The sequence below is a fragment of the Pocillopora verrucosa genome, chromosome 13 (genome assembly GCF_036669915.1).
Source record: "Pocillopora verrucosa isolate sample1 chromosome 13, ASM3666991v2, whole genome shotgun sequence".
In the NCBI taxonomy this organism is placed as follows: domain Eukaryota; kingdom Metazoa; phylum Cnidaria; class Anthozoa; order Scleractinia; family Pocilloporidae; genus Pocillopora; species Pocillopora verrucosa.
This window is the reverse complement of record NC_089324.1, coordinates 12,919,436-12,944,802: the sequence shown is the minus strand read 5'-3', so window position 1 is coordinate 12,944,802 and position 25,367 is coordinate 12,919,436. Positions and strand designations below refer to the sequence as shown.

At 38.5% G+C, this 25,367-nt stretch overlaps 1 protein-coding gene across 1 annotated transcript; it reads left to right on the top strand.

Annotated features, from left to right (window-relative positions):
* The first annotated feature begins 703 nt into the window (after positions 1–703).
* Positions 704–25,038, top strand: LOC131775088 (bifunctional glutamate/proline--tRNA ligase). Its single transcript, XM_059091180.2, has 36 exons — positions 704–888; positions 1,959–2,043; positions 2,486–2,585; positions 3,384–3,540; positions 4,911–5,059; positions 5,777–5,865; positions 6,538–6,664; positions 7,165–7,357; positions 7,836–8,007; positions 8,757–8,881; positions 10,905–11,013; positions 11,210–11,294; positions 11,568–11,627; positions 11,800–11,910; positions 12,407–12,543; positions 12,971–13,025; positions 13,189–13,341; positions 13,889–14,001; positions 14,687–14,777; positions 16,819–17,022; positions 17,285–17,502; positions 17,607–17,658; positions 18,247–18,340; positions 18,558–18,673; positions 19,514–19,586; positions 19,723–19,802; positions 19,931–20,032; positions 20,572–20,727; positions 21,274–21,354; positions 21,696–21,815; positions 22,242–22,415; positions 22,498–22,581; positions 22,814–22,890; positions 23,241–23,319; positions 23,770–23,834; positions 24,317–25,038. Exons 1-36 carry the CDS (start codon positions 735–737, stop codon positions 24,471–24,473), a joined length of 4,197 nt encoding a protein of 1,398 aa, XP_058947163.2. The 5' UTR covers positions 704–734; the 3' UTR covers positions 24,474–25,038.
* The last annotated feature ends 329 nt before the right edge of the window (positions 25,039–25,367 follow it).

Sequence of the window (25,367 nt, the reverse complement as noted above, 5' to 3'; positions counted from 1 at the left end):
AGATTGTTCACATCAGAGACATGACACTTATCTTAAAAACTGTTTGTGGAAAGTTTTCCCATTCTATGAATTATTTGCAAAAACAAAATTAATTAAAGGGTCTTTTATTGAAGAAATAATGTATTTACTTTTATATGATAGCTTGAATTATATTAGTTAATTAGTTCTTACTTACATGATCTATTAGAGGACAGAATGATAGGCGATGTCAGCATTAACCACACACCACTCTTCTATCTTGTAACATGGATTCCATGTTGCCGTGGGTCTCACAGGAGACGCTTCAATGTGTTTGCAACATTTGTGACACACTTGGCTGTGCCTCAATCATGCACCAAGTTTTTCTTTCTCACACATTCCGATGTAATCTGTCATCTATTACTGAACAAGGAGTGTATTTATAATTTTTTTTTCAGTCTAAATTAATGAATATTTAAATAAATGAAAAAAATTAATGATCGACTACACGAATGAATGCGGGAAAGAAAATAATGAATTGAATTGGGTGAATGAATGGTTGAATGGGAGTGACTTAAACTTCTTGGTATTTACTGCATAATAAGTAAATCTCTTACGTTACATGATCGCCGATTGCATGCCCATGCGAGTGTCGTAAATAGTGATGCAAGAGGGATGCAACGGGGAGTGTAACATGACACCACGGAGATGCCGCTGTTCACTATTATATACGGCGCTTCTTGGAATCAAAACCTGGCTTAGTCGTTCACGTGCCCATGCGGATAGGTTGGGTGAAACCGAAGGCAGGTTATTTTTGTACCTTCTGGTCTTGTAGATTCTTGTTCAGGCCTTTTGTTCCATCTTCACAATTTTGTAGTGCTGTCATGAAGACGCTTACAGTAACTGTCTCGTCCTCTCAGCCTCCCCCAGGTAAGTGGTTTTGTGCACAGAGCCTTCGATTGAATGTTATTCATTGCCAAAGAAAAAAATCCTCAAAAGATTAATTTTGAACTTTTCGATTTCTCCGATCTTTTGAAGAGCTATCGTAAAACATCCTAAACACTTTGCCTTGTTACGCTGCTTTGAAGGGAAGTTTACGTATTGTTACAAGCTTACTTTGATTTTGTTGAGAACTTTGCATCTCGAGATCGAATCGTGATCATTCCTACGAGATGAGGAAATAACCTACAAATCTGCTGAATTCAAGATCGCTCTTTTTTTCTACGAAAGGTGATTAACCATTATTTTTAAAGTTATTTTAATTTCCCCAAACCCCTCGGTATCGTTACGGAATCGACCAAAAAATTGAATCATTACCTTAGAATTATCACAGTGCTAGTCATTATTAGCTTCATAAAATTGAACACAGTTTGAAATGATCACTAATTTTAAGTTAACGCATTATTCGGAGCTCAAACTCGTACATTTAAAACTCAAGACTCCGCACTTTAAAAAAAAAACCGATATTTTTGTCTCAAGGAAAGGGAAACTCATTTCAATATCACCAATAGTGACATTCCATTATTTATAGTTAATATCACCATTAATATTGCATCACCTCATTAGCCTAATCCTTCAGCACCCCCTCCACCCCCTTCCCCCCAAAAAAATTAGAAAAAAGTGATCAGAGTGTCCTTTATCAATTTACATCTTAGACAGAGTGAAATAATATGAATATGTGCATGTTTCATTTTCTTTAGCTGTCATATTTTGTATAGAATTAAGTAATTTTTTACAGTAGTAAGCCCTTTCACACTAACAAGTGATTAGCATTTATATTCTCCTTGCCAAAAGGATAACTCTATCAAGCCAATAGGTGGTGAGAATGTAGATACTTATTAGCAAGAGAGCATTACCCTGATATAATGCTAGAGAATAACTTGATATCAGGTCTTGAAAAAAATGATAAAAATGATAAGGTTGGTTCGGTGTTCTCCTCACACTCTTACTATACGAACCAAGCTGATTTTTGATAACTTTTTGTATTTCTCTTTCGCCAGTAACACTTCTTACTGTTGAGCATCTTAAGGAAAAATGTCCTGTGACAGTGGAGTGGGGTGAGAATACTTCTCTCAGGATCTCCAAGTAAGTATGTCATGATATACAAGGTTTAACCCTTTAACTCCAATGAGTGACCAAGACAGAATTTCTCCTTAGAATATCAGTACAATATCAAGTATGAAAGTGATGAGAATAAAGAAAAATATCAGTCAAGTTAGGGATTATTAGTTGATTCAATACCATAGTTAATGAACATAAATCCAGTACTTAGATGGAGCATTTGACCTCAATTTTGGCCCCAGGGGTGTCGGGGGGGATTAAAAAAACCAATCCTAGTAAGTTCAAATGTCCATGGGGTAGCCAGCAGAATGTTGAAGCTTCAACTTGATTAATGCATTACTTAAATACCATGGAGTAACAGGGCTGCTTCATAAAAACTTAATTCTAGACACTTTCAAGCTCTACTGAGATGACAGCAGATTTCTTTTAAAAAAGAAATTTAATCTGATCATACTTTATTTCACAGTGACCTAATACTGAGCAGCGATCATTCAATTGCAAGATATTTGGCTCGCAAGTATCCTGCCTTGGGTCTGTATGGAAAAGATACACTTCAAGCTTCAGAGGTAAGGGCAATCTGATTGTTATCTGTATCAAGGTCTGGAATAATGACAAGCTTGTCATCCATGGCACTGAAGGTTGACCATAGGCATCAGGATTGTGATCATTATGGTAGAAACTAGGGGGGACATTAAATGTTCTATGAAAAATCAATGATTACAGAACAAAAGTTCTGTCTTTTTTTTCCATTTCTTGTTTTATACTGTCTTCAAGTGAATGTTTTTGAGTAAAAATAGGGGGTATGCTTTGAGCAGAGAATACCCCTAGTATTGCATTTTCTTGAATAAGCGCCCATGTGCTATTCAAATTTTTTTGGTTAAAAGGAGGGGTTCTTATTGGAAGGAAGGCACTTAATTGAGGGGGCTTATTTAGAAACTTTTAACCTGTACTGATTCAGCTGTATTGAAGCTTGAAAAGTTAGAAATAAAATGGCAATAGAAACATAGTTTCCTTGTATCCATAGTTAGAAGGGGGCTGCCTATTGGGAGGGGTGCTTGTTTGACATTATGTCATAGAGGGTGGGTGCTTATTTGGCAGAGAGTCCTTTATAAGGTGTGGGTGCTTATTTGGGGAAATACTGTCCGATGCATTTTGATGTTTTACCTTTAAGAGAAATTTTTGCAAATTAGTCTCTTTTTGGTAATCAAATTTGTTGCTTCATCTGAAGTTTAATTGTAAGTGCAACTTGTGCTCATGTGAAAAAAAAATTGCTTCCATCCTGTGTGATTTCCTATTTATAGGTAAATGCAAACCCAGTAGAATATGCGTACAATGATGTCTCATGAAAATCAAATCGTCTTTAGGTTGACCACTGGCTGGAGTTTAGTATAAAGTCTGTGGAAAACCAGAAGACACACAGCAAGGCTCTTGAGTCCTTAAACAAGAGCCTTGCACCAGTTGCATTCCTTGTTGGGCACTCTGTGACACTAGCTGACTTTGCTGTGTGGGGTGCATTAAAAGGTGTGGAAATACTTAGTTGTTATTTCTTTCTTTTTTCCAAGAGCGTTGTTAAAAATAATAATTATTGACTTAATTTTCACGTAGATGCTTTAAGCTAAAACAGGGGTTTCAAAATTCTTAGAAGTGGGCATCAGACTCTGCGAAAGTAAGTGACAGTGATAAGTTAATTAAGAGCCAAAAGGTAATTATTTTGTCCAGAGTAACTGGAGACATGTTATCAAGTAGCCAGCTAAACTTGGGCATTTGCCGGCTTGCTTCCTGACTTATGTGGGCATTTGATTGGTTCTTGCATATGATTATGAACATTTTTTAGTGTTAGTACAGTGTTAGAAGTCAGGGGATTGTTTGTATCTCATAAAATATTATATTATAGCAATCATTAAAGAATTTTTGATTGACAGCTTCATTCTGTTTGTTGGAATTGCAGGATCACCGGCTTTGGTACAATCATTATATATTCTCACTGAAGTGTCCACAAGTTCACCATAATGTCACTTTGATTCTTGTTTTCATCTCCTGTACCCTATTCCTCTAGTTCCTCCTCTCAATCTTACCTTTCACCTGCTCCTTTCCCTCATTTGCTTCTTTCCTGACCCTCCCCCCTTTAACTAGCTTCTATCTCTCTACCACCCCTACCTTCTCAATTCCCCTCCTTCTCCCTCCTCTTCTATATTGCCCAGTTCTCTCCCTCATCACTTCTCAGCATCTTACCCCATTTTCCTCCCTCCTCCCCTTCCCTTGCCAGCATCTAACTCCATTTTCCTTCTTCCTCTCTTTTTGCTGCGAGCATCAGTAACCCCATTTTCCTCCTTCCTCCCCTTCCCCTGCCAGCATCTAACCTCATCTTCCTTTTTCCTCCTTTCTCCTTCCTCCTTCCTCGTTCCTTCTTCTTCCCTCCTCCTTCCTTCTTGCTACTCCCTCCCCTTCCCCTGCCAGCATCTAACCCCACCTTCCTCCTTTCTCCTGTCTCTTTCCTCCTTCCTCCTTTCTCTTCCCTCCCTCCTCCTTTCTCCTTCCTCTTTCCTCTTTCCTTCTTCCTCCTTCCTCCTTCCTCCTTCCTCCTTCCTCCTTCCTCCTTCCTCCTTCCTCCTTCCTCCTTCCTCCCTCCTCCCTCCTCCCTCCTCCCTCCTCCCTCCTCCTTCCTCCCTCCTCCCTCCTCCCTCCTCCTTCCTCCTTCCTACTTCCTCCCCTTCCCCTGCCCCTTTTGCCCCTGACTTTTTCTACTCCCCCATCCCCCTTACACCTTTTTTCCTCTTGGCTCCTTCTTCCCTTGAATGTTTTTTGCAACACTGATATAACTATGACCCAAGCATGCTTATTATCAAATGATTTAGTTTACTTTGTTGCTCAAACTTTTCATTTCTTTTCAGTGAAGGGCAAAGTTGAAACCCTGAGCCAACCAGGTGGCAGTTTTGAGCATATTGCCCGATGGTTGACATTTTGTGGAGCCCAGCCACCCTTCTGCAATGTTTCAGATAAACTTCCAAGTCAGGCTCAAACAGATCCTTCTCAATTGGGTGTAAGTGTTTTATATTGTGCAAACTTGAGCACTCTTGATGATGACAAATTGTACCATCAGTTATATCTTTTGATGTATTTACCATCTGCAGAATCAACTGTGTGGTTAAATTACTGGGCAGCAGTAAAAGATTATTAAGGGTAGTTTAGTGTTATCAACTGAGTTGATAATGTAAAATGGCAACCATAAGGAGTTTCAAAGCTGTTATTTGTAACATTAGCCCTTTGTCCATTTGCTCTGACTGAGGGCTAACGCTCGGAATGTCAGCTTTGAAACTTTTTATGATGGCCGATTATGTTATCAACTCAGTTGATAATAATAAATTACCCTGTTATACCCTCCCACCAACACAGCACCACAGTTTCTTTAGAAACTTATTCCCTTTTTTTAAAAGATCATTAAGATTTTTTTTTTTTAAGTGCCAATTGGGCCACACAACTAGACCTTATCTTGGTTTCTATAACAGGAAGTAACCATCAGTATATGCTGCTCTTCCTGGTTGAGATGCTATAGTTACTGTAATTTATCACAGGTAGCCCTTGGCTAGCAATACATAAAGAGTTTCCCAAGTTCAGCCAATTATCCAGAGACCTTGAGCGTGAATCTGAAGTTCATGATAACTCGTAAATTTGAGTTTGACAAATTAAGACATCAATATTTTATTTGAGCTTTTTTGAGCTTTTGGTGCAACAATTTGCCAATGTTCCTTACATTTAGACAAAAATGAAGTCAGAAGGCAAGTATGTCAATCTTCCTGGAGCATCCCAGGGAAATGTGGTGACAAGGTTTCCACCTGAAGCTAGTGGGTAAGTTCAGAATTGTGTCCACTTTGTATTTTTCTTGTAGAATGTTGTGTCTCTTTTTTTGTTTCTTTTTTTTAAATTCTCCTCTCTAGCTGCAACACATTTCCATGTAAATTAGTTATGAGAATTTGGTGTTAGATCAAGATAAAAACTTGTTCCTGATGAGTTTGAGTAATTTCTTATTACCTTTTTGCTGCAAAATGTATAGATATTAGAGGGAGAAGTTGCATGTTGGTCACTTCTGGGACAGGTTTATAAGCATTATGGTAAAGTGGAACTGAATCACTGGCAGGGGGTGGCTTGGGGAAAAATTACAGCTCGGTGTGCATGTTTTGTTTTACGAAAATTTGAAACACAGCATTGTTTATGGCAATTAGGCTCAGGAGGAAATCCATGAGCTACAATGGACATGCAATAGTCCAAATGAAAAAGAACAAGTTTAAGGAAATGAAGTAGGAATTGAACTATTGATTCCTTGGGTCCAACACTCATGTTTCTCATATTTTTCAAGCACATTGAAGTGGGTTTAAAAACCATGTTCATTCTGAAAACATGGTGGCAATTACAGTATGAAACTGCACCTGTCAGAGTTGTACAGAAAGTATATTTTTAAATGCTTTATCCTTCTCCAATAATTTTTTTCCACAACCATTAACATTGCATATTTTATTCCAGTTATCTTCACATCGGCCACGCTAAAGCTGCTTTGTTAAATCAGTATTATAAGAACATGTATGATGGCAAAATGATCATGAGGTTCGATGATACCAACCCTGCTAAGGAGAATGCTGAATTTGAGAAGGTCAGTATTCATTGAGATTTTAAGGACAGTGCAAGATTTCTCTTGATGTCATCTTGTGGCAACTGTGGAGAACAACTCCCTGACAAAAAAACAAACAAACAAACAAAATAAAACAAAACAAATTATGTTGTCACACAGTTGATTCACTTTTGGCAGACATACGGCTGTCAGTTTTAAGCACACCTGTAAGCCCACAGTCGGTAATCTTTTGGTTATCTGTCAGTCTAGGGTCGTGTGGGTAAACTTTTAGTAAATGGATGTGGATGGAATTTGTATAAGTATGTACAATAGGCTGAAATTTTGAAGGTTTTTTCATTTGTTATAAAGAATAGTTCGAAAAGCTTTGAAATCACTCCGTCTTAAAGCAGGTAGACTGAACTCCGATTAAGACATTGCTAAAGCACAGTGAACCAATAGCAACACCCAAAACAGAATCGTTTATTTTCGACCCGCAATTGATGAATCATGGCGTATTTTAATTACATTTATTTTTTGGCTAGGTCATTCTGGAAGATCTCAAAATGTTGAAGGTCAAACCAGATATGTTCACACACACTTCAGACCACTTTGACACAATCATGACGTTTGCTGAGAAGATGATCAGAGAGGGAAAAGCTTATGCAGATGACACTGCTGCAGACAAGATGAAGGAAGAGAGAGAACAGCGTATCAAGTCTGCCAACAGGGATAACTGTGAGTTTTGTGTTATTAAATGTAGAAATATTGTCATGCAGCAGGAAGGAGGAAAATGGGGTTACTGATGCTGGCAGTAGTTTTCATCGTTACGAAAGAAAAGAGTAACGCACACACGAATAAGAGCGTGCTAGGGGCGAACGAACGAATTCAGGCGCGAACGAACGAATTCAGGCACGTGCGCACGCATGCACGCACAAACGGACCAATGGTTGATCCGATGCTCAACCTCTAAGTAACAGAGATCTCTGAAGTGTGCTAGGCCACCATTAGGTTCACACATCCGACACACGTCCTCCATACTTCTTGGGAAAATGGCTCATCTTGGTCGTCGAATTAAAAAATAACAATGATGTTATTTCGCTTTGAGACACTCACATAACCACAACAATACTTATTTCTCGTTGTCCCTACATTTCACTTTACTGTAACTCTCATTTGTTGGGCTTATTTATTCCATTTGCAATTGCTTTCTCAGCGGTAGAGAAGAACCTTGAAATTTGGGAAGAGATGAAGAAAGGAACAGAGTATGGCCAAAGATTTGCCCTAAGAGCCAAGCTCGATTACCAGTCAGAAAATGGCTGCATGAGAGATCCAACTATTTATCGATGTAAGCCAGAGGAACATGTGCGAACTGGAACAAAATACAAGTATGACCGCCTTTTTTCCTTTTCTTTGTGTTCCCTCAGCTTTACCCTTCAAACCCTTTAACTCCCAAGATCTGACTGCTAATTCTCCCCTCTAGCTGCTACACCTTTCATTGCGAATCAGTTAGGAGAATTTGGTATTAGATATAGGTCACAACCTCTACCTGATAAATTCGATATTGATATTGTGGGGAGAAGTTACATGTTCGTCACCTCTGGAAGTTAACTCCCACGAGTGACCAAGAGAGACTTTCTCCCTACAATATCAGTACAATTGAAAGCAGACAGTTGATGAGAATAAAAAAATATATCAACAAGAGGATTCTTAGTTGATCTGATAGCAAATTATCAGAACTAACATCATAACGCATGACGACTGTATGACAGACATTAGGGAGAATTACTCGTTAGATCTTGGAAGTGCAAGGGCCCAAGCCGCGATGTACTGCTCCGTGATGGGACGTTTGTATTCAGATAAACGTCAAAGACCCAGAACTAAAAACACTTCAGCAGCCAAACTCGTACCTGAAGTTGGTCGCGAATACTAAACGACCTTACGCAGTGAACTGAGGCATATCGCAAAGAACCAGTGGAAACTCAACGAGGTTGACACACGTGACTAGGAATGTCCTGATTGTTGAATAAAGATGCGCAAAGTGATAGTGAAGAGAGCTGAAGGCCATTAGGGCACCAAGGCGAAAGCGCCCCTTTGTATTGGATTATTGACTATAAATTAATTTTTTTTTCAACAGAGTGTATCCCACATACGATTTCGCTTGCCCCATTGTGGACAGTATTGAGGGAGTAACTCACGCCCTGAGAACCACAGAGTACCATGACCGTGATCCACAGTATTATTGGTTTATTGAGCAGTTGGGTAAGTAGTTCTGCCGTGATTACACTCTGCATGTGCTTATGTCAATTCAGTTATTCATATCGGAGGATTTTAGAATTTTTTGGACGTGTCTGTCTCCACTTAGAGTTATAAATGAGTACAAGTCGAGGGTTTTAAAAACTTTTTTCCATAAGCCGCTGCCGGTAATATAATCGGCGGTTTTGCCCGGAAAAGGGCCTAAAGGCGAAACCCAACACAAGAGCCTGCACGCATGCTATACAATACAATACAATATTTATTTGCCATATACGACATTTACACATGGAAAAAAAAATGAAGAAAATTGATGACAGAAAATAAATGGCGAGAAAACCTGAAAGAAACCACGAGGCTTATAACAAGTCAGGCTTTCTCACTTAAAATAACTAATCTTATATTAGAATTACAATATGGACTTATGGTAATTAACTTTGACCGCGCACACGTACACACACACACGCACACACATATTAAGTAAGTTAGTTAAGAATTACTGCCTTACAGAAGCTAATACTTAGAGAGAAGAAATTCCTTAAGCTTTCTTTTAAAAGAAGCGGAGGAGGGAGAACTAGTTATGTCAGAATTTAACGAATTATAAAAGTTTGGACCTTGAAAGTAAATTGAAAACTTCCTGGTGTTCGTTCTGCACAGTGGCAAACGGAAGGACCGAGCATTCCTAGTATTATAATTGTGGATTTGACTATTCAGTAAAAAAAGTTATTGAATTCGGAAGGGAGAGTAGAGTTCTCGAATGAAAACATAAAAGTACCTAATTGAAACGAATGGATATCATGAAATTTTAAGAGTTTAAGTTCCTTTAAAATAGGGCCAGTATGGGCAATGTATGTAGAATTGCTTACTATTCTTAACGCACGTTTCTGTAAGGTTACAATTCTTTGAAGGTTTGACTTATAGGTACCAGCCCAAGCTAAATTGCAATAATACAAATATGGAAGGATCATAGAATTGTATAAAGTACGAAGGGAGTGAGTAGAGAGAAAAAACCTAGATTTATGAATAATACCTATAGATTTGGATAATTTATTTGCTGTTAAGGATATATGCGATTTCCAGGTCAAATTGTTATCTAATAAAACACCCAAAAACATGGTCTCAGAAACACGAAGAATAGGCTGCTCATTTATGAAAACTTGAAATTCAAAGGATTGCTTCTTTTGCCAAGGCTTGAATACCATAAAATTAGTCTTGGCTAAATTCAAGGAGAGCCGGTTTGCTGCAAACCAGGTTGACAATTTGTTTAATTCTCTATTTAATGTGTTAATTAGGTAAACAGGGTCATTATGGGAGATAAATAAGTTTGTATCATCAGCAAACAAGATTGCATCAAGCAGGGAAGCATTGTTCAAATCATTAACATACAGGATAAAATAATTCATAATACGGTTGTAAATTATTCGTTCCAAAAACTTTGAAAAGCACGGTAGAACAGAAATAGGTCTGTAGTTGCTGAACAGATGCTCGACAGACGGCGATAAGAGGTCTTACAGTCAGCGGTATACTGCCTGTAACCGGCTTTTATCGAAACCCTTGTTGGTAAATTATCAGGGAATGTGGACGAAAGAGTAAAGGGGGGTAATTTTCTAGAGAAAATGTGGTGCTGCGTCGGTGGGAGAGTATAACAGGGCAATTTAATATTATCAATTCAGTTGGAAACGTAAATATGCCACCGTAAGGCGTTCAATTTATTCAACTTATAAATTTTATCATATCTGTATTTTATATAATTATAGACTAATTAGTTTAGGCAGGTCCACATCAGCTGTAAAGTTGCGCAAATTTTAACCTGCGTTATCAAATAAAGTTATGTATGTATGTATGTATGTATGTTCAAAAGCTGACGTTTCAAGCCTTGGCCCTTCGTCAGAGCGAATGTTGACGAAAGGCAGGGTTAACGTGCGTTTGACTAGCCACCTGTTTTTTGGAAATTGGCATAAACTCTTGAGGCTATGTGATTCAGTTAATTAAACAAAGGTCTTCTGACAATAATTATTTTCCTTTTTTACAGGCATCCGAAAGCCATATATTTATGAATTCAGCCGGCTCACGCTGCAAAATACTGTCATGTCAAAAAGAAAGCTGACCTACCTCGTAGATCAAGGATACGTCGAGGGATGGTGAGTGTTACGTGCAGTTTATTTCGTACCATTTGCTGGTGTTGTGTTGTTTATATCAATTTTTGTTTATTTGGATTTGTTTTTCCTTCTTCTTTTTTTTCTGATTCCACCTCCTTTTTACATGAAGGAATTTCTTCTTCAAAAGGCCTTAAGTTATGTAACTTGAAGTTTGTTTCTGATTTCATGACATTCTCAGGGAAGATCCAAGATTTCCCACAGTTCGTGGCGTGCTCAGACGGGGAATGACTGTGGAAGGGTTGAGAGAGTTTATTGTGTTGCAGGTAAGATAAGGATTTTGCAAACAAATGAGCAAGTTTGTAGACTAGTTCCTGAAAAAACTACGGATATCACCTAAAATTGTAGAATTCTTGCTTAGAACCCTATACTACGTGTGTTTAGAATGGGGTTTGCTAAATGATTTGAAGTTTTTTTGTGCTAAAAATCCTAGAAATAATAATTTATTTTTAGGTGAATCGTATAACCATGTGCCATACCTTTCATGGAAAGCCTTTCACGGTAACATCAATTTATTTTATATCCTCTTTTTATTTCAGGGTTCATCGAAAGCGAATGTTCATATGGAGTGGGATAAGATTTGGGCTCTTAACAAAAAGGTTTGTAGGGAAAAAAATCGAATCAAATTCCTAAAATCTTGTTTTTAACACATTTTCTTCACCAAATTTTGTTTGTCGAATGAAGGTGAATTTTTAGGTTAAGTGAAGGGTGCGCCAGTTTTTATGTATGTTTTGATTCTAATGAAGTTCGCTCTTATTTTTCATCTCTTAGGTCATCGATCCCATCGCACCAAGATACACAGCTCTCTCAAAGAGCGATGTTGTGCCTGTGTATATCCCTGAGGCCCAAGAGGAGATGAAATTATGCCCGTTGCATCCTAAGGTACGTTGCAATTATCCATGCGATTTTTTTTCCTTCTACGAAACGTTTTAAGAGAAGGCTATTCTGTTGCCGTCCGACATCGAAACTCTTTACTGAGTTTACGCACTTCCCAGTGATCGCTCTTGATAAGAATCCAACTCAATGTGTAGAGGTTGACTTTTTTTAATTGTTTATGTCTACTTTTCATTTACCACGGAACTGTTTGATCATGAAGAAATTAACTGTCAGGCGTCGAATGTAATCAGAGATTCTTTGCTCTATGATTGGTCCATAAAAACTTGCACTCCACTAACTAATCAAGTGCACATATGAAGCCAATCATGACTGCGTCAGTCGCGTTTTCCCGCGCTTTAGGCAGTCTTCGTGTTCTTCTCTTTTAGTTCTTATTTGCTCTTGGAGATATCCACCTTTGTTCTGATTGCTTCCTGTAATCACTTGCACTCCGTTTTGGTTTTACCAGATTGACATCAAAGTAACTATTTTTGTCTCTAAACAGAACCCCAGCGTGGGTAGCAAAGAAGTCTGGTACGGGCCAAAAGTTTTCATCGAGGGAGAGGATGCTGCCGCGCTTTCTGAAGGGGAAATGGTCACACTAATGAACTGGGGCAACGCTAAGGTCACAAAGATTAACAAGTAAGTGGTGTCACGTTAGGCTTACGTCGAAGCAACCAATACACAGTTTTCCTTCGCGTGTAGGTACGTAGCCGTAGAAGTAATTGTCTCGGCAAGCTAACAAGAGCAAATTTGTCCTCATGACCATTCGGAGTTTCCGTCATTAATTTGACCACTTCCAGGCATTCAGTCCGTGATGAGGGTTTTCACTCGTCCAGTACTATCGTGCCATTTACTATTTTGCTTCTTTTCATTGACTGAACGCTTGGAACAAGCTACCAGTAGTTTCCTCATCAAGACACCTGCATTCTCCGTTTATAGTTTGTTCTGTTTTAAACTTTCAGTCGTCAAGAGCTGGCTTGTGAGACTATGTACTTGGATAGTCCCGAATTCCAACTCTTACTCGAAAATCATTCTGTTCTTATATTCTGGTGTCTTTTTTCCTCAGGAATCCATCTGGAGGAGTGAAATCAGTCGAAGCAGAGTTGCATCTCGATAACAAGGTTTGGGAAATCATTGGATCAACCTAAAAACTTAAATTGATTAACACATTTGATTTTGTGCAAATTTGTAAATATAATTCCACAACTTAGACAACTATTAGTTTACATCGGGACCCAATTTTTCAAAATTCTAATTTGTTTTAATGTTATTTTATTTTTTCAGGATTTTAAGAAGACGGCTAAACTAACATGGATCGCAGAGTCTGCCAAAGCACCACTGCTTCCTACGATCGCGGTCGAATTCGATGACGTCATCTCCAAACCTATTCTAACAAAGAATGATGACTTCAAGAACTATATCAACAAAGATTCTAAGGTGGGGAACCTGAGCACTCGTGGAAAGCAACAGTTTTGTGCAACGATTTTCACTTAAACTTACTGCTGCAGCGCAACAAACTGGACTGTTAAAACATTATGAGAAGTTTGGTACGAGACCCCCAAACTTCTCCCTGACTTGTCTCAAATCATCCCTCTCTTTAAATCATTGTACCGTGTGGTGAAAAGTATCGCATGAAAAAAATTATTAGTAGCTTTCAATTGAATGGTCGCATGTGGTTTCACTCACATACTCAGTAGGTTGAACTTCCTTGGAATACTACATTAAAATACTAGTCACTAGCTTTTCTTGTAAATGATATCATGGTTGTTTTGTCCACAAAATTGAAAACGCGATTCAGTTTTTGCAGCATACGCGCGGAAAACAATACCACATTTAGAAATTAAACTGTCTCATGAAGAAACCTTTATTTAGATAAATTCGAAACACAGGTGGTAGTCATGTATTAATACAAGTTTTGAGAGCAACAGGCGAATCCTCTCTTTTTCTTATGGGTTTTTTGTTTTTTGTTTTTTGGTCTTTACAGCATGAGACAGAAATGTTTGGAGATCCTGCAATGGCTTCACTAAAGAAAGGAGACATCATCCAGCTTCAGCGGCGAGGCTATTTCATTTGTGACCAACCTTACGAGCCACCAAGGTAATTGCTAACTTAAAAAAAAAAAAAAAGAAGAAGAAGAAGAAGAAATAAGAAACATCGCTTTGGTCTTGTCTTTTTTTTTTTTTTTTTAATCCTTATTATGATGTAATTTAGGCCTGGTTGATACTAAGTCCGTGTAGTGGTTTCATCAATCTGATGTGGCGGGCTCAAGGATAGATTCTCTGGTTATAGCTTCGGTTGCTGCTCAATACACTTTACTGCTTTGCTTGCTTAGTTTCCCTCTCTTCCTTCAACTTTTATTAAATTATTCCACTACTGATCGGTATGTTCAGAGGTACCTGAAGGTGAGCGGTGGCTCGATGGCTACGGGGAACCCTTGATGCTGAAGAAATTGCCCCCCTCCTCTGTGATTTTTGACAAATTGTTTTGATAACAATACTTAATCATTTGACCCCGAAGAGAGACTAGCATCTAGTTTCTCCCTCCATTATCACCCCTGAATCACACTTAAAGTCAGAAGAATTAAGGAAATGATTACCAACTAAAGCTCTTGATTGTTCAACAAATTCTCCTTATCAACACCCTGGGAAATGCGTAGAGAACAGTATAGAGAATATGCACACTGATGTTAAGGTGTAAAGGCCGGTCCTAGATTATCGGCTAAAGAGTATAGTTGTAAAACTTAATGTGTGGCAATAGTATTCTGTTGATGTGTTTGTTGCAGTCGTTACACAGGCCGTGAAAATCCATGCATCTTGTTCTCTGTCCCTGATGGTCACACCAAACCGTCGCCAACTGGAGGCGCCAAAGCTAAGGTAATTCTAAGTAGGAAACTAGGGTTTAACCTGAATTAAGGGGAAAAAATCTATCATACTTCAGTGCACAGGCTTAATACGTTTCCTGCGGGGCAAAACTGGAGAAAAATTGTTCTCTTTTACACCTAGAGGTTTTTATTGGTGTTGTCAATCCCTTCACTCCCATAGGATGCTTGTCTCCAAGCGTCGAAACTATTTCTAAATTAGTTCGACGTATGTGTAGTTTTTATTCCTCAATCAGGAACTTGTGGTGAGCCAAAAAGCGGTAAAAATGTCGAGGGAAATTTCCTGCGTAAAACAACTTATCAGGTGCTTAAAAACTAAACTTATTCGTGCGATAGTGAAGATTTTAGCGCAGTGATTATTCAAATCCTGGTGGTGTTTCATTAAGCAGAGGTAAGAGATAACTGGAAATACGTTGGCGTTTGTAAGCTAGTGCCTCATTCACAGACTGTTTACTCTGTTTCCCTCTCATTCAGCGTAATTCGTAATACCAGATGATTAGCAACCTCCTTCTTCGTGACTGTTTGAAATCGAATTCAAGTTAACGACTTGATTTTTGTCGAATAGCTCGTGTTTTCATACTTGATTTCGTTCTCATGTCCAGCGAGCGGTAAACTGCAAAGACGCACTCTAATAATGTAAGAGGGGAAAAAAAAAGAATGTTTCCTTCAAAGAGATCGGTTCACTTTTACCAATTTATTTGTTGGATAATTTATCCATGAAATATCGTGAACTGCCGCCTTTGGTAGATTTCTATCAGGCGTTCTTTGTATGTCCAGTCTGTGGCAAATTAGGACTGGGATCGAGATATGTTTTGAGGTACACGTGGATACATTTCCTCGGGGTTTCGCACATTCAGACAAGGTATTGGGAAATAATTCTACAATATTCATCTAAGTAGAATAAATTTGGATTAGTATTGCACGTTGACAAGATTTTAGGAAATATATATTAGGAAATTATTTTTCTCAAGAAGTAAGGAATTTAGCTTCATCTCTTACAATCGATCGTATCGAATGTTTCCATTGTTTGCATGCCGTGAAAATATTGGTTTGTAAACATGCAAAATTTTTTGGGTTCGGTTGAGTATTCGCTCGTTGTCATGTAAATATGAGAACGTTTGATTGGATTTTTTTTTCTCTTATTAGCAAGCGAGATGAGTCATGTCTATGTGCTTTTGTTTGCGAGCTAGGGCTCAGGTAGATGATCGTGAATGCTCGAATTAATTAATGGACTTAGCTTCCGATCGTTCTCTGCTGATCGTCTGAGTAAGGATCTTTTAGTATTTAGGAGCCAAACGCTTTGAAAAGTTTATTTTTTGGTGTGAAAGGAAGAGTTGTTTGGTTGTATTAATAACTATGGAAATCGCTAGTATTTACAATGAAGTTAGAGCAACATGTCATTTGATTTACATCTACAAATTATCTGTCGCTGCAGTTGCTATACAACGCGAAATTTTGAATAATCTATTCTATTTTTAAAGACCTAGGACTTTATTGATGATTATTCTTAAAATAGAGTAATGCATATTAACTTCTTTTTATGCCACTTTGGCGAATGTTAACTTGTTGTAATTGAAGATGGAAGTTTGAAAGAACAAAGAATGTGTCAAATTCTAAACATTTATTATTGTCTGCAGTCTTGAATGATCTTTTGTTTTATTGGCTTGATGTATTAATGGCAATATAGTTTATGGACATACTGGTCTTGAAACCCATTGTAGTCCATGTATTTATGTCACACGAAGCACAAGGGAATCAATGCTGTTCCCCACGGTAGGGGATGACAGTCCATCATAGAAAACCCCTCTTCCCTTCTCAGCATTTTGCTAAGTTTACAGACATTTTTCCAATACCCTTTCTAACTCCTGAATGGAGAGGGAGTAACTGTTAAAGTGAATTGTTTTGCTCAAGAGCACATCAAAGAGACCCCAACAGGACTTGCAGTAGGAACTTTCAGTCTGGTCTCTATTTCCCTAAACACAATGTCACCTTGTCTCTCTTGGAGATAACATCATGTGTCTTCTTTGACTTAAAAGGAGACAGGAGGCCACAAGAAAAGTGAAAAGAAGAGTGACAGTAAAAAGAAAGACAAAGGGGAAAGCGTCAAACCATCCGCTGCAATGAATGGAACAGACTCCCCAAAGCCTACTGCATCTCCTGAACAAGTTGAAAAACTTAAAAGTGAAATAACTGTACAAGGGGACAAAGTTCGCAATCTCAAGTCTGGTGGAGCCCCCAAGGTACAGGCTGATATTTTCAACATGCACCAGATACTTCACTGTCTGATTGAGAACTAAAAAAGGTCACCAATGGATTGGCTTGCAAACAAATTACTGTTCATGTTTGCAGTTTAGTATTCTCTCAGAGAACAATAGCATTGTATATACAATGAATATTCCTTATGTTTATGTCTTTATGAGTTTCTCCATGAAATGTGATTTTATGACAAAATTATTTTCATTTGTTTATTATATATTTATTTATTAATTACTGAATATTCAGGAGGAAGTTGATGCAGCCGTTGCAGAGCTACTGAGGTTAAAAGGAGAGTATAAAAATCTTACAGGAGAAGATGTTGCTGGTGGTGGGAGAGGAAAGAAAGAGAAAAAGAAAGAAAGTGGAAAAGAAAATGCTAAAAAAGATTCAAAACCTGTTAATAAGCAGGAAAAAACAGTGACTGAGAATGGTGATACAGACAGTGGAGCTAAGAAAATCACCAGGTTTGTGATGAGCCAATTTTCACCCCAAGGGTTCAACTTAAATAAAAATGTTGTGATTTTTTTGAAGGAAAAGAGTGTGTGAAATTTTTTTTGTCAAATTACAGGCTAGGTCTAGAGGCTAAGAAAGAAGAAAACCTGAGTGATTGGTTTTCTCAGGTAAGAGAGTTTTGTACAATCACCAATCATTAACTAAGGTAGAACACAGCTAAACTTCTTAAACTGCTTCTTAAGGGTGGTACATACAAGGTGCTTAAAATCCTTGGCAATTGGGAATTTAATTTTTTTTTTCAAGTGTATGTCTCTGATTCGGCAGACAGATGAAGACTATTCTGGTCTGTTTTTTTTATCTCTGATCATGTGGAATTGTCTGCAATTACATGGAAAAACTGGAAGGTTCAGTCTCTATTTTCCCCACTTATCAACTAATTCTTGGTTAGTTGGCCATTAAGGTGTACATGTACATGAATGTGAAAAATGTTGAATGTGTTTGTTGATCATTTGAGGTGATTTCTTGTTCTTAACTTCTTAGCACCAGTCCAGTCAGATTCAGTTCCAGTACAATGTGTGACACAGACATCTGAGGGGGAGGGGGAGGGGGGAGAAGGTGTGAGGAAACATCCTGTAAAAATAAAAGTTGCAAAGCTTCAGATCATCAAATTTCTCACTCAGGGTTGGCTTTACTTGCATGTGAGTTTTACATTTAATAGTTTTCCTGGAAGAGCATTTCAATGTTGTCATTTTTAGGTCATAACAAAGTCAGAAATGATTGAGTACTATGATGTCAGTGGCTGTTACATCCTGAGGCCTTGGTCCTATGCCATATGGGAGCGTATAAGAGGTACTGCATTAAGAAAGCAAGAGTTACTTTTTTACAGCAGACAGTAGAGAGATTGATTACATGTACTTAGATCTTGGGTTTGGTCACTTTGTCTTTGTCTTTTTTTTTTCAGTAATTGTAGCCATTCTAACAGAAAGATGCAATTATAATAATTATTGTTCCTTTGATTAGAAGTTTTCTCAAAACAGATGCACTAATTTGCACTTATTTTTCTCAGATTTTTTCGACAGTGAAATAAAAAAGCTTGGAGTGGAGAATGTATATTTCCCCATGTTTGTGTCCCAGTCAGCTCTGGAGAAGGAGAAAACACACATTGCAGACTTTGCACCAGAGGTACTTAAACAAAAGCTTCAAAAAAGTGATTAAAAATAAAGATGGAGAAACAAACAGTCAGATGGACATACAGAAAGGCAAACACAGAGAGATACAAAAAGACAGACAGACATATAGGGCCTGTTATTTAAACAAAGTTTAGCAGTTGCTTAAACAAACTGAGTTCTTAGTCATCTTCAATTCAGCCAGTCTTTTAGCTGAACCCTTTCACTCTTAAGATCTAATTAGTAATTCTCTCTATTATCTGCCATGCAACTCTTATAATGTTAGTTCAGAGAATTTGGTATTGGATCAACTAATAATCCCATGATTGATATTCTTCTCTATTCTCATCACCTGCCTGCTTGATATCATATTCATATTGTAAGGAGAAATTCTGTCTTGGTCACTTGTGGGAGTGAAAGGGTTAATAGTGGAAGGGCATTTATTTCATGAAATCAACCCTCTCAAAGAAAATCCCTGATGTCCACTACTTGCGTGAAACCGCTGTTTGGGTTAGACCTTCAGTAAGACATAATCACAAAAGGACAAAGGGATGGAGGGACACATATCAATAATTTAAGGCTACAAGCATTGTGATGTTGGAAGGAAGTACTTTGATTAATTACTTGCCTATAAACCTTTGGAGACATCACAATTCTAAGATTTGTGTCAAGAACAGAATAAAACTGAAGTACAAGAGATTTAAACGAGAGGGGTCTGGGCTTTTCTTATTGCTGTAAAACTGAGAATAGAATACATGTACTTACCGGTATCTGTTGTTGTTGTTGTTGTTGTTGTTATTGTTGGTGTTGTTTTTTTTTTTTGCCCAAATGCTGACTGCTGCTTTCTGTCATCTAGGTTGCATGGGTAACAAAGTCTGGCCAATCAGAACTGGCAGAACCAATTGCGATCAGACCAACCAGTGAGACAGGTAACCTTGGATTAAGTATAGTGATGTTAAATGATTATTTCCAATTGGTGAGCCATGTAACCTTTGCACTGTCCGTTTCTACTTACAGCGGTTATGTTCTATTTTTAAAGCAGCCTTTTTTGTTTTCTTTAAATAGTTATGTATCCAGCTTATGCCAAGTGGATCAAGTCACACAGAGATCTGCCACTGAAACTTAATCAATGGAATAATGTTGTGGTTTGTAGCCAAACTTTTCTAGAAGTTATTACTTCCTCTTCTCTGGCTACTATTTTAGTTGTGTTCTGCTAGTTTTGTTGTTGTTATTGTTGCTGTTGTTTATCTTCCCTAATGATTTTTTCTTGTAGAGATGGGAGTTCAAACATCCTCAGCCTTTCCTTAGAACTCGCGAGTTTCTCTGGCAAGAGGGACACTCTGCCTTTGCTACATACGATGAAGCTGTTGAAGAAGTAAGAAAAACATTTATATCCACACCATTTTTTAAACAAAATTATTCACACCTACTATGTAGCTGTTAGTCCGAAGTGTCAGCCAACTCCTTGCCCCAACCTCCCCTCGGGTTCTCAGGCCGCCCTCTAGGGGATTAGGGTGAGGTCGTAATGACACTTCGTTCCGACGTTTTAAGTTCCAACATAGCGTGGCTATTATGTTTTATTTATCTCATTATCTTTTAATGAATGTTTTTTTGTGTGTGTAATGGCATGCGATGTTATCTGGAAAGTGACTATGAAAGTTAAGATAACTGTACCTTAGTTGTGAAAAGCGATCCTTGGGTAGAAGGTTGCGACTGTTTGTGGTATTTTTTAAAAAGATTTCTCTGATTATTGGTATGGATCTTATCTGTGTAATTTTGAAATACTGTTAAATTATCTTCGATCTGTAGGTTAGTTCCAATTAGAGTCAGCTCTTCCCCTGTAAAAGAACCGTTGTGCGATGTTGCATTTTAAATTAATCCCTTCGTGCTGTTGATTTTCCTTCTCTTGCCCAGGTTTACACAATTTTAGATCTTTACCGTCAAGTTTATACCGATCTCCTGGCCATTCCAGTCATCAAAGGAAAGAAAACCGAGAAGGAAAAATTCGCAGGAGGTGACTTTACTACAACAGTAGAAATCTACATATCAGCCAGTGGACGAGGAATCCAGGTTTGTTTTACGTTGATTCCAAGATTGCCGTTTTAAGCAATGAAAAATCTACATTATGTTTTTATCATTTCGTCGTTTTGTCGTCTGAAAGTTTTTTGACTCTAACAATCAGTAACATCACGGCTAAAACTGACCAATCGATCGAAACGACTTTCCTCTTGAGATAAAATGAACGACAACTCTTCTTGTAAACTCTGATGATGACTTTTTCTCAACTTACCCAAACTCTAATTTCTGTTAACAACAACTGTCTATCTCAGGTAATTTTAAGGTGCAAGAGTACTCTGCGCGACAAAGTTAACTATTTGTGTTAAATGGTGTTTCTTTTTTACCTAAATTGATTTAGGATATCTGAGGTTAATTGGAATTATGGCCAGCAGTCTCAGGCCCTAATTATGAGCGGGACTTTCCAGGGCGCGTTTATTTTTGCGGTGCTCTGTTTGGCGTCAAGTCACCTCTCTTCGATTGTGTTGCGTGCCTCATGCACCACTGACAGATTTCAAAATGTAGGTAATTAACGATGATTTTACTCTTGCTGTATCTCAGGGTGCGACGTCCCATCATTTAGGACAGAACTTCTCCAAAATGTTCGACATCGTATTTGAGGATCCAGATCCAGCAAAACAGGTTAGTACTCATCCTTGTTTGCTATATATAGGATCATAGTCCATCGCAAAGATTTCCCTTCTTTCACTCCTCTTTCCCCCCCCCCCGCTCCCGTTCGAAAAATTTGGGAAAGAAACGAGCATTATGATGAGGATCGAGGAGTTGTTATTTTATTTGTTTAATTGCCAATTTTTGTTATCGTAATGCCAGTTTAGAATTGCCTTGGCAGCCAACATGGCAGTAAACACCTATTGGGAACATAAAAGGGAAATAAATAAAAATGAAAATAAAACACAAATTGAGTTAAAGGTTATAATTGAAAGTAGACGGTTTAATGTGTTGTGTCCATTTACTTTTTAAAGGACAAAAGATTCGTGTATCAGAATTCCTGGGGTCTCACTACTCGAACAGTTGGTGTCATGACAATGGTACATGGCGACAATCAAGGACTTGTACTGCCTCCTCGTGTTGCGTCAATTCAGGTAACTTTGCAATCTCTCTAGCACTATAGTGATTGCATTTGGAGTGATTGTCGTAAAACCAAACCCAAATAACCACAACAGCCAATCAGATGTAAGGAAAATATCGCGAGGAACCAATGAGAATTCGAAGAAAGACAAGCGAACTGCGACAGGCGCGGGTAAACGTCCGTGACCAAGTCACGCTTGGCTTTAGTTTTGAATCTGATTGGTTGAGGATTGAAAAACTACTCTCTACCAATTTTTTTTGAAATTATTCTTCTAGTAAACTTTTGGATGGACTTTTGAAGCTATGAACAAAAGCTATGGAAAGATGTTAATTTAAATCTCATTTGTTACGAACGAGTAACAAAAATCCGAGTCCTCAGATCCAGATACCTCGCATGGCGCTCTGTCGCAGGCATGTTACACTCGACCTCATTTTTGCAGGCCGTGATTGTTCCCTGTGGTTTAACTGTCAACCTTCCCGAAGACGAGAAAACCAAGCTTCTAGACAAGTGTAAACAATTAGAGCAGAGGCTCAAAGCCGCTGGAGTGAGAGCCAAAGGCGACTACAGGGATAATTATTCTCCAGGATGGAAATTTAATCATTGGGAATTGAAGGTATGTGAAACCACAGTTAGTCCACGCTCGAGCAATAAGCCTGCGTTGATTTCGAAATGTGTCAATCATTTTTCTTTTCCAGGGTGTGCCTCTTCGTATCGAAATTGGACCTCGTGATCTGAAGTCCGAACAGGCTGTCTTGGTACGGAGAGATACTGGAGAAAAGGTGAGGGGATTTTAGGGCTTTTCTCTCTTACCAAGGTGATATGTTGTAGTTTCCATATCGTGAAGTATAATTTTGCTCGCAGAGAAATGCTTCGGTTAATAGCATCAAAAAATATAAACAATTGTACGTTGAACAACAGGAGCATGAAAAATCTCTTTTGCAGCTGCAGTATCCTCAATCCACAACGCATAAAAGAAAAAAACCTTTTTTTTTTTTCACTTGTAACATCTAGCGTGTTATCAAGCAAGCTGGTATTGAGAAAGAAATTCCAGAAACTTTGGAGCGTGTTCATTCCGACATGTACCAGAGGTAACTGCTATATGTTAATATCATGTTGGCTTCAATTTTTAATTTCCATAGGAAAATGAGAGAGAGCTAGACCTTGCTGTCTCTAGAACGTGCGTAGTTGTAATCTTTCAGAAAAATCGCGAGCGTTCGAAGATCTACTTCGATCATTTAATGAAGAGGCCACCTTAAATATGATTAGCCGCAAAAGATGGGAAGAGTGACAAAACTACTCTTGATATAGTAGGGTGGGAGAAGAATCTAACTACCCCCCCCCCCCATTCCCCCACCCGTAAGCGCCAGTTTTGGCAGGGTCATTTTGGAGAAGTTAACGTGCTGGCACTAACTTTTATTTCAATCGCATTTTATAACAGAGCTAAAGAAGATCTGGATGCAAATCTTGCTGTAGCTCACACCTGGACTGAGTTCAATGCTATGCTGGATAAACAAAAGGTTTGTTTTCGCTCGAGATAAACCCGATACCCAAAAAATATCAGCCGGGGCTTATGAGATCTCAAAAGACTGACCACAAGCAAAGTGCCTGAACCGCGGGAAAACGCGGCTGAGCAAGTCACACGTGATTTTAGTTTTGTATACGATTGGTTTAAAGCGTGATACGCCTTTTAGAATTATCGAGCTAAGTAAAGCTTTAAAATTGCTTTGGACGCTCAAGTAAACACTAAAACATTGTAGCAATGAACTTGCAATGAAGACTCCAGCTAAATTTTTCATGTTGGTTATTTTGTAATTCGTGAAAATGATACCCTCAATCCATTGCCACCTTCTTTTACTTAATGTTTTCTTTTTCTTCCGTTTTCCCCGCATATACCTAAACAGGTTTGTAAGCTTTTATGACATAACTGTTCGGCTGAGTTAAAATTACATATATTGCGATCTTTTCAGATCATCCAAGCGCCGTTCTGTGGCGACGGTTCTTGCGAGGGCAGAATTAAGAAGGACAGTGCAAGGTAGGAAGCCAGAGGCATGACAAGAGAATAATACATATTGTCGTAAACAACCTGATGCAATGGAAGTGTAATGAATCTGCGTAATTCACTAAGCGCGAGGTCAAGATGGCCGGTTATTAGTCTATTGCTGTACAATTTCCCAGAGAGAAAGAGGAAAAAAACCTTTTTTGCCTTTAGAAGGTTTCGAAGTTTTTAAGGCCGCTACAATGAGATGCCATTTAGGACTCAGAACTCTTTTCGGTACCGTAGCTAATGAGTGCGCTGGATTCGTTTCAGTAGGCATTCGGAACACAAAATTTGCTTTAATTTGCCTCACCGCTTAGTGCGCCATCTGGTGAACAGCAAACTCTGTAAGGAACTTCCTTCCTAACACTCATTTTTCATGTACACTAGGTTGACACCCACCCTTTTGACATAAATGTTTTACTGCTGTGACTTTTACTTGTTCAACCTTCCACACATCTCTATATTTATTATTTCAGGGACCAAGATTTAGAGCCTGGTGCACCATCAATGGGGGCAAAGAGTTTGTGCATTCCGTTCGACCAGCCCATGGAGATCACTGCTGACACAAAATGCGTATACCCTGGGTGCCCACAGGCGCCAAAATGTTACACACTTTTCGGCAGGAGTTATTAAGACCTCGCTCAGTCTTCCAAAGAATTTCTTTTTCTCCAAGAAACCTTAAATTCTAATGATAAATTTTTCCCCGATGTCTTCGAGTCCTCTTCAGGTGTGGAGTCAAATGAGTGATGCAGTTTTCATGCACAGGTTTCTGGGATGCTCGGAGCTCCTAGTTTTACTAAAATCGAAACCAGTCTTAGCAATTTTCATCAGTTTCGTAGCGAGTTTATCTAAGTCCAGGGAAAGTAAGTAACTTTTGGCACCGTGCGTCAAACAACGTATCTTAGGTGGGAAATTAGAATCTTCATCAAAGGAAAAGTAAATTAAGTGAAGAACGAGATATCTGAAACATGCAACCAAGGGAAGCTTTGTAAGCTCGTGAGAAGAGATACTTGGTTTGTCTGCATCCTGATTTACGCTAGTTGTTAGATAGCTCTAGCTGGTTATTTCAAGCATCTAGTACATGTACTGTCTCTCCATATGGAGATCTTAACCCTTGGAGCGTAGATTGTGACAGAGTTAATAACTGCGAAATGACATGAAGCCACAGGCGATAATAAAGATTTCAGAGTTCAAACGATATTATAAACTTCAAGCTTCTAGTTAATTAACTTGTCTCTCGTACGCGCCAATGTTTGTTAACGTTTGCAAAACATTCAGTTACCGGCAAACGTGAGTGAAAGTGTGTGGTGCATTTATTACGGGTTTTTTCAGGATTTCAAGTATTCGCTGATGATGGTAACCGTTTTTGATGGGGGGCACAAATGTGGATAAACTGTGCGTTACCACAAACTTGTGTTCGGACTTCTCTCGAGGTAGGGGAGGGGAAGTTGCGCTCGAACTACTTCAAGTCAGCTTTCAGGGATATGAGGCGTTGTGACCTTTGCATTTACTTGTTATTCAACAAAC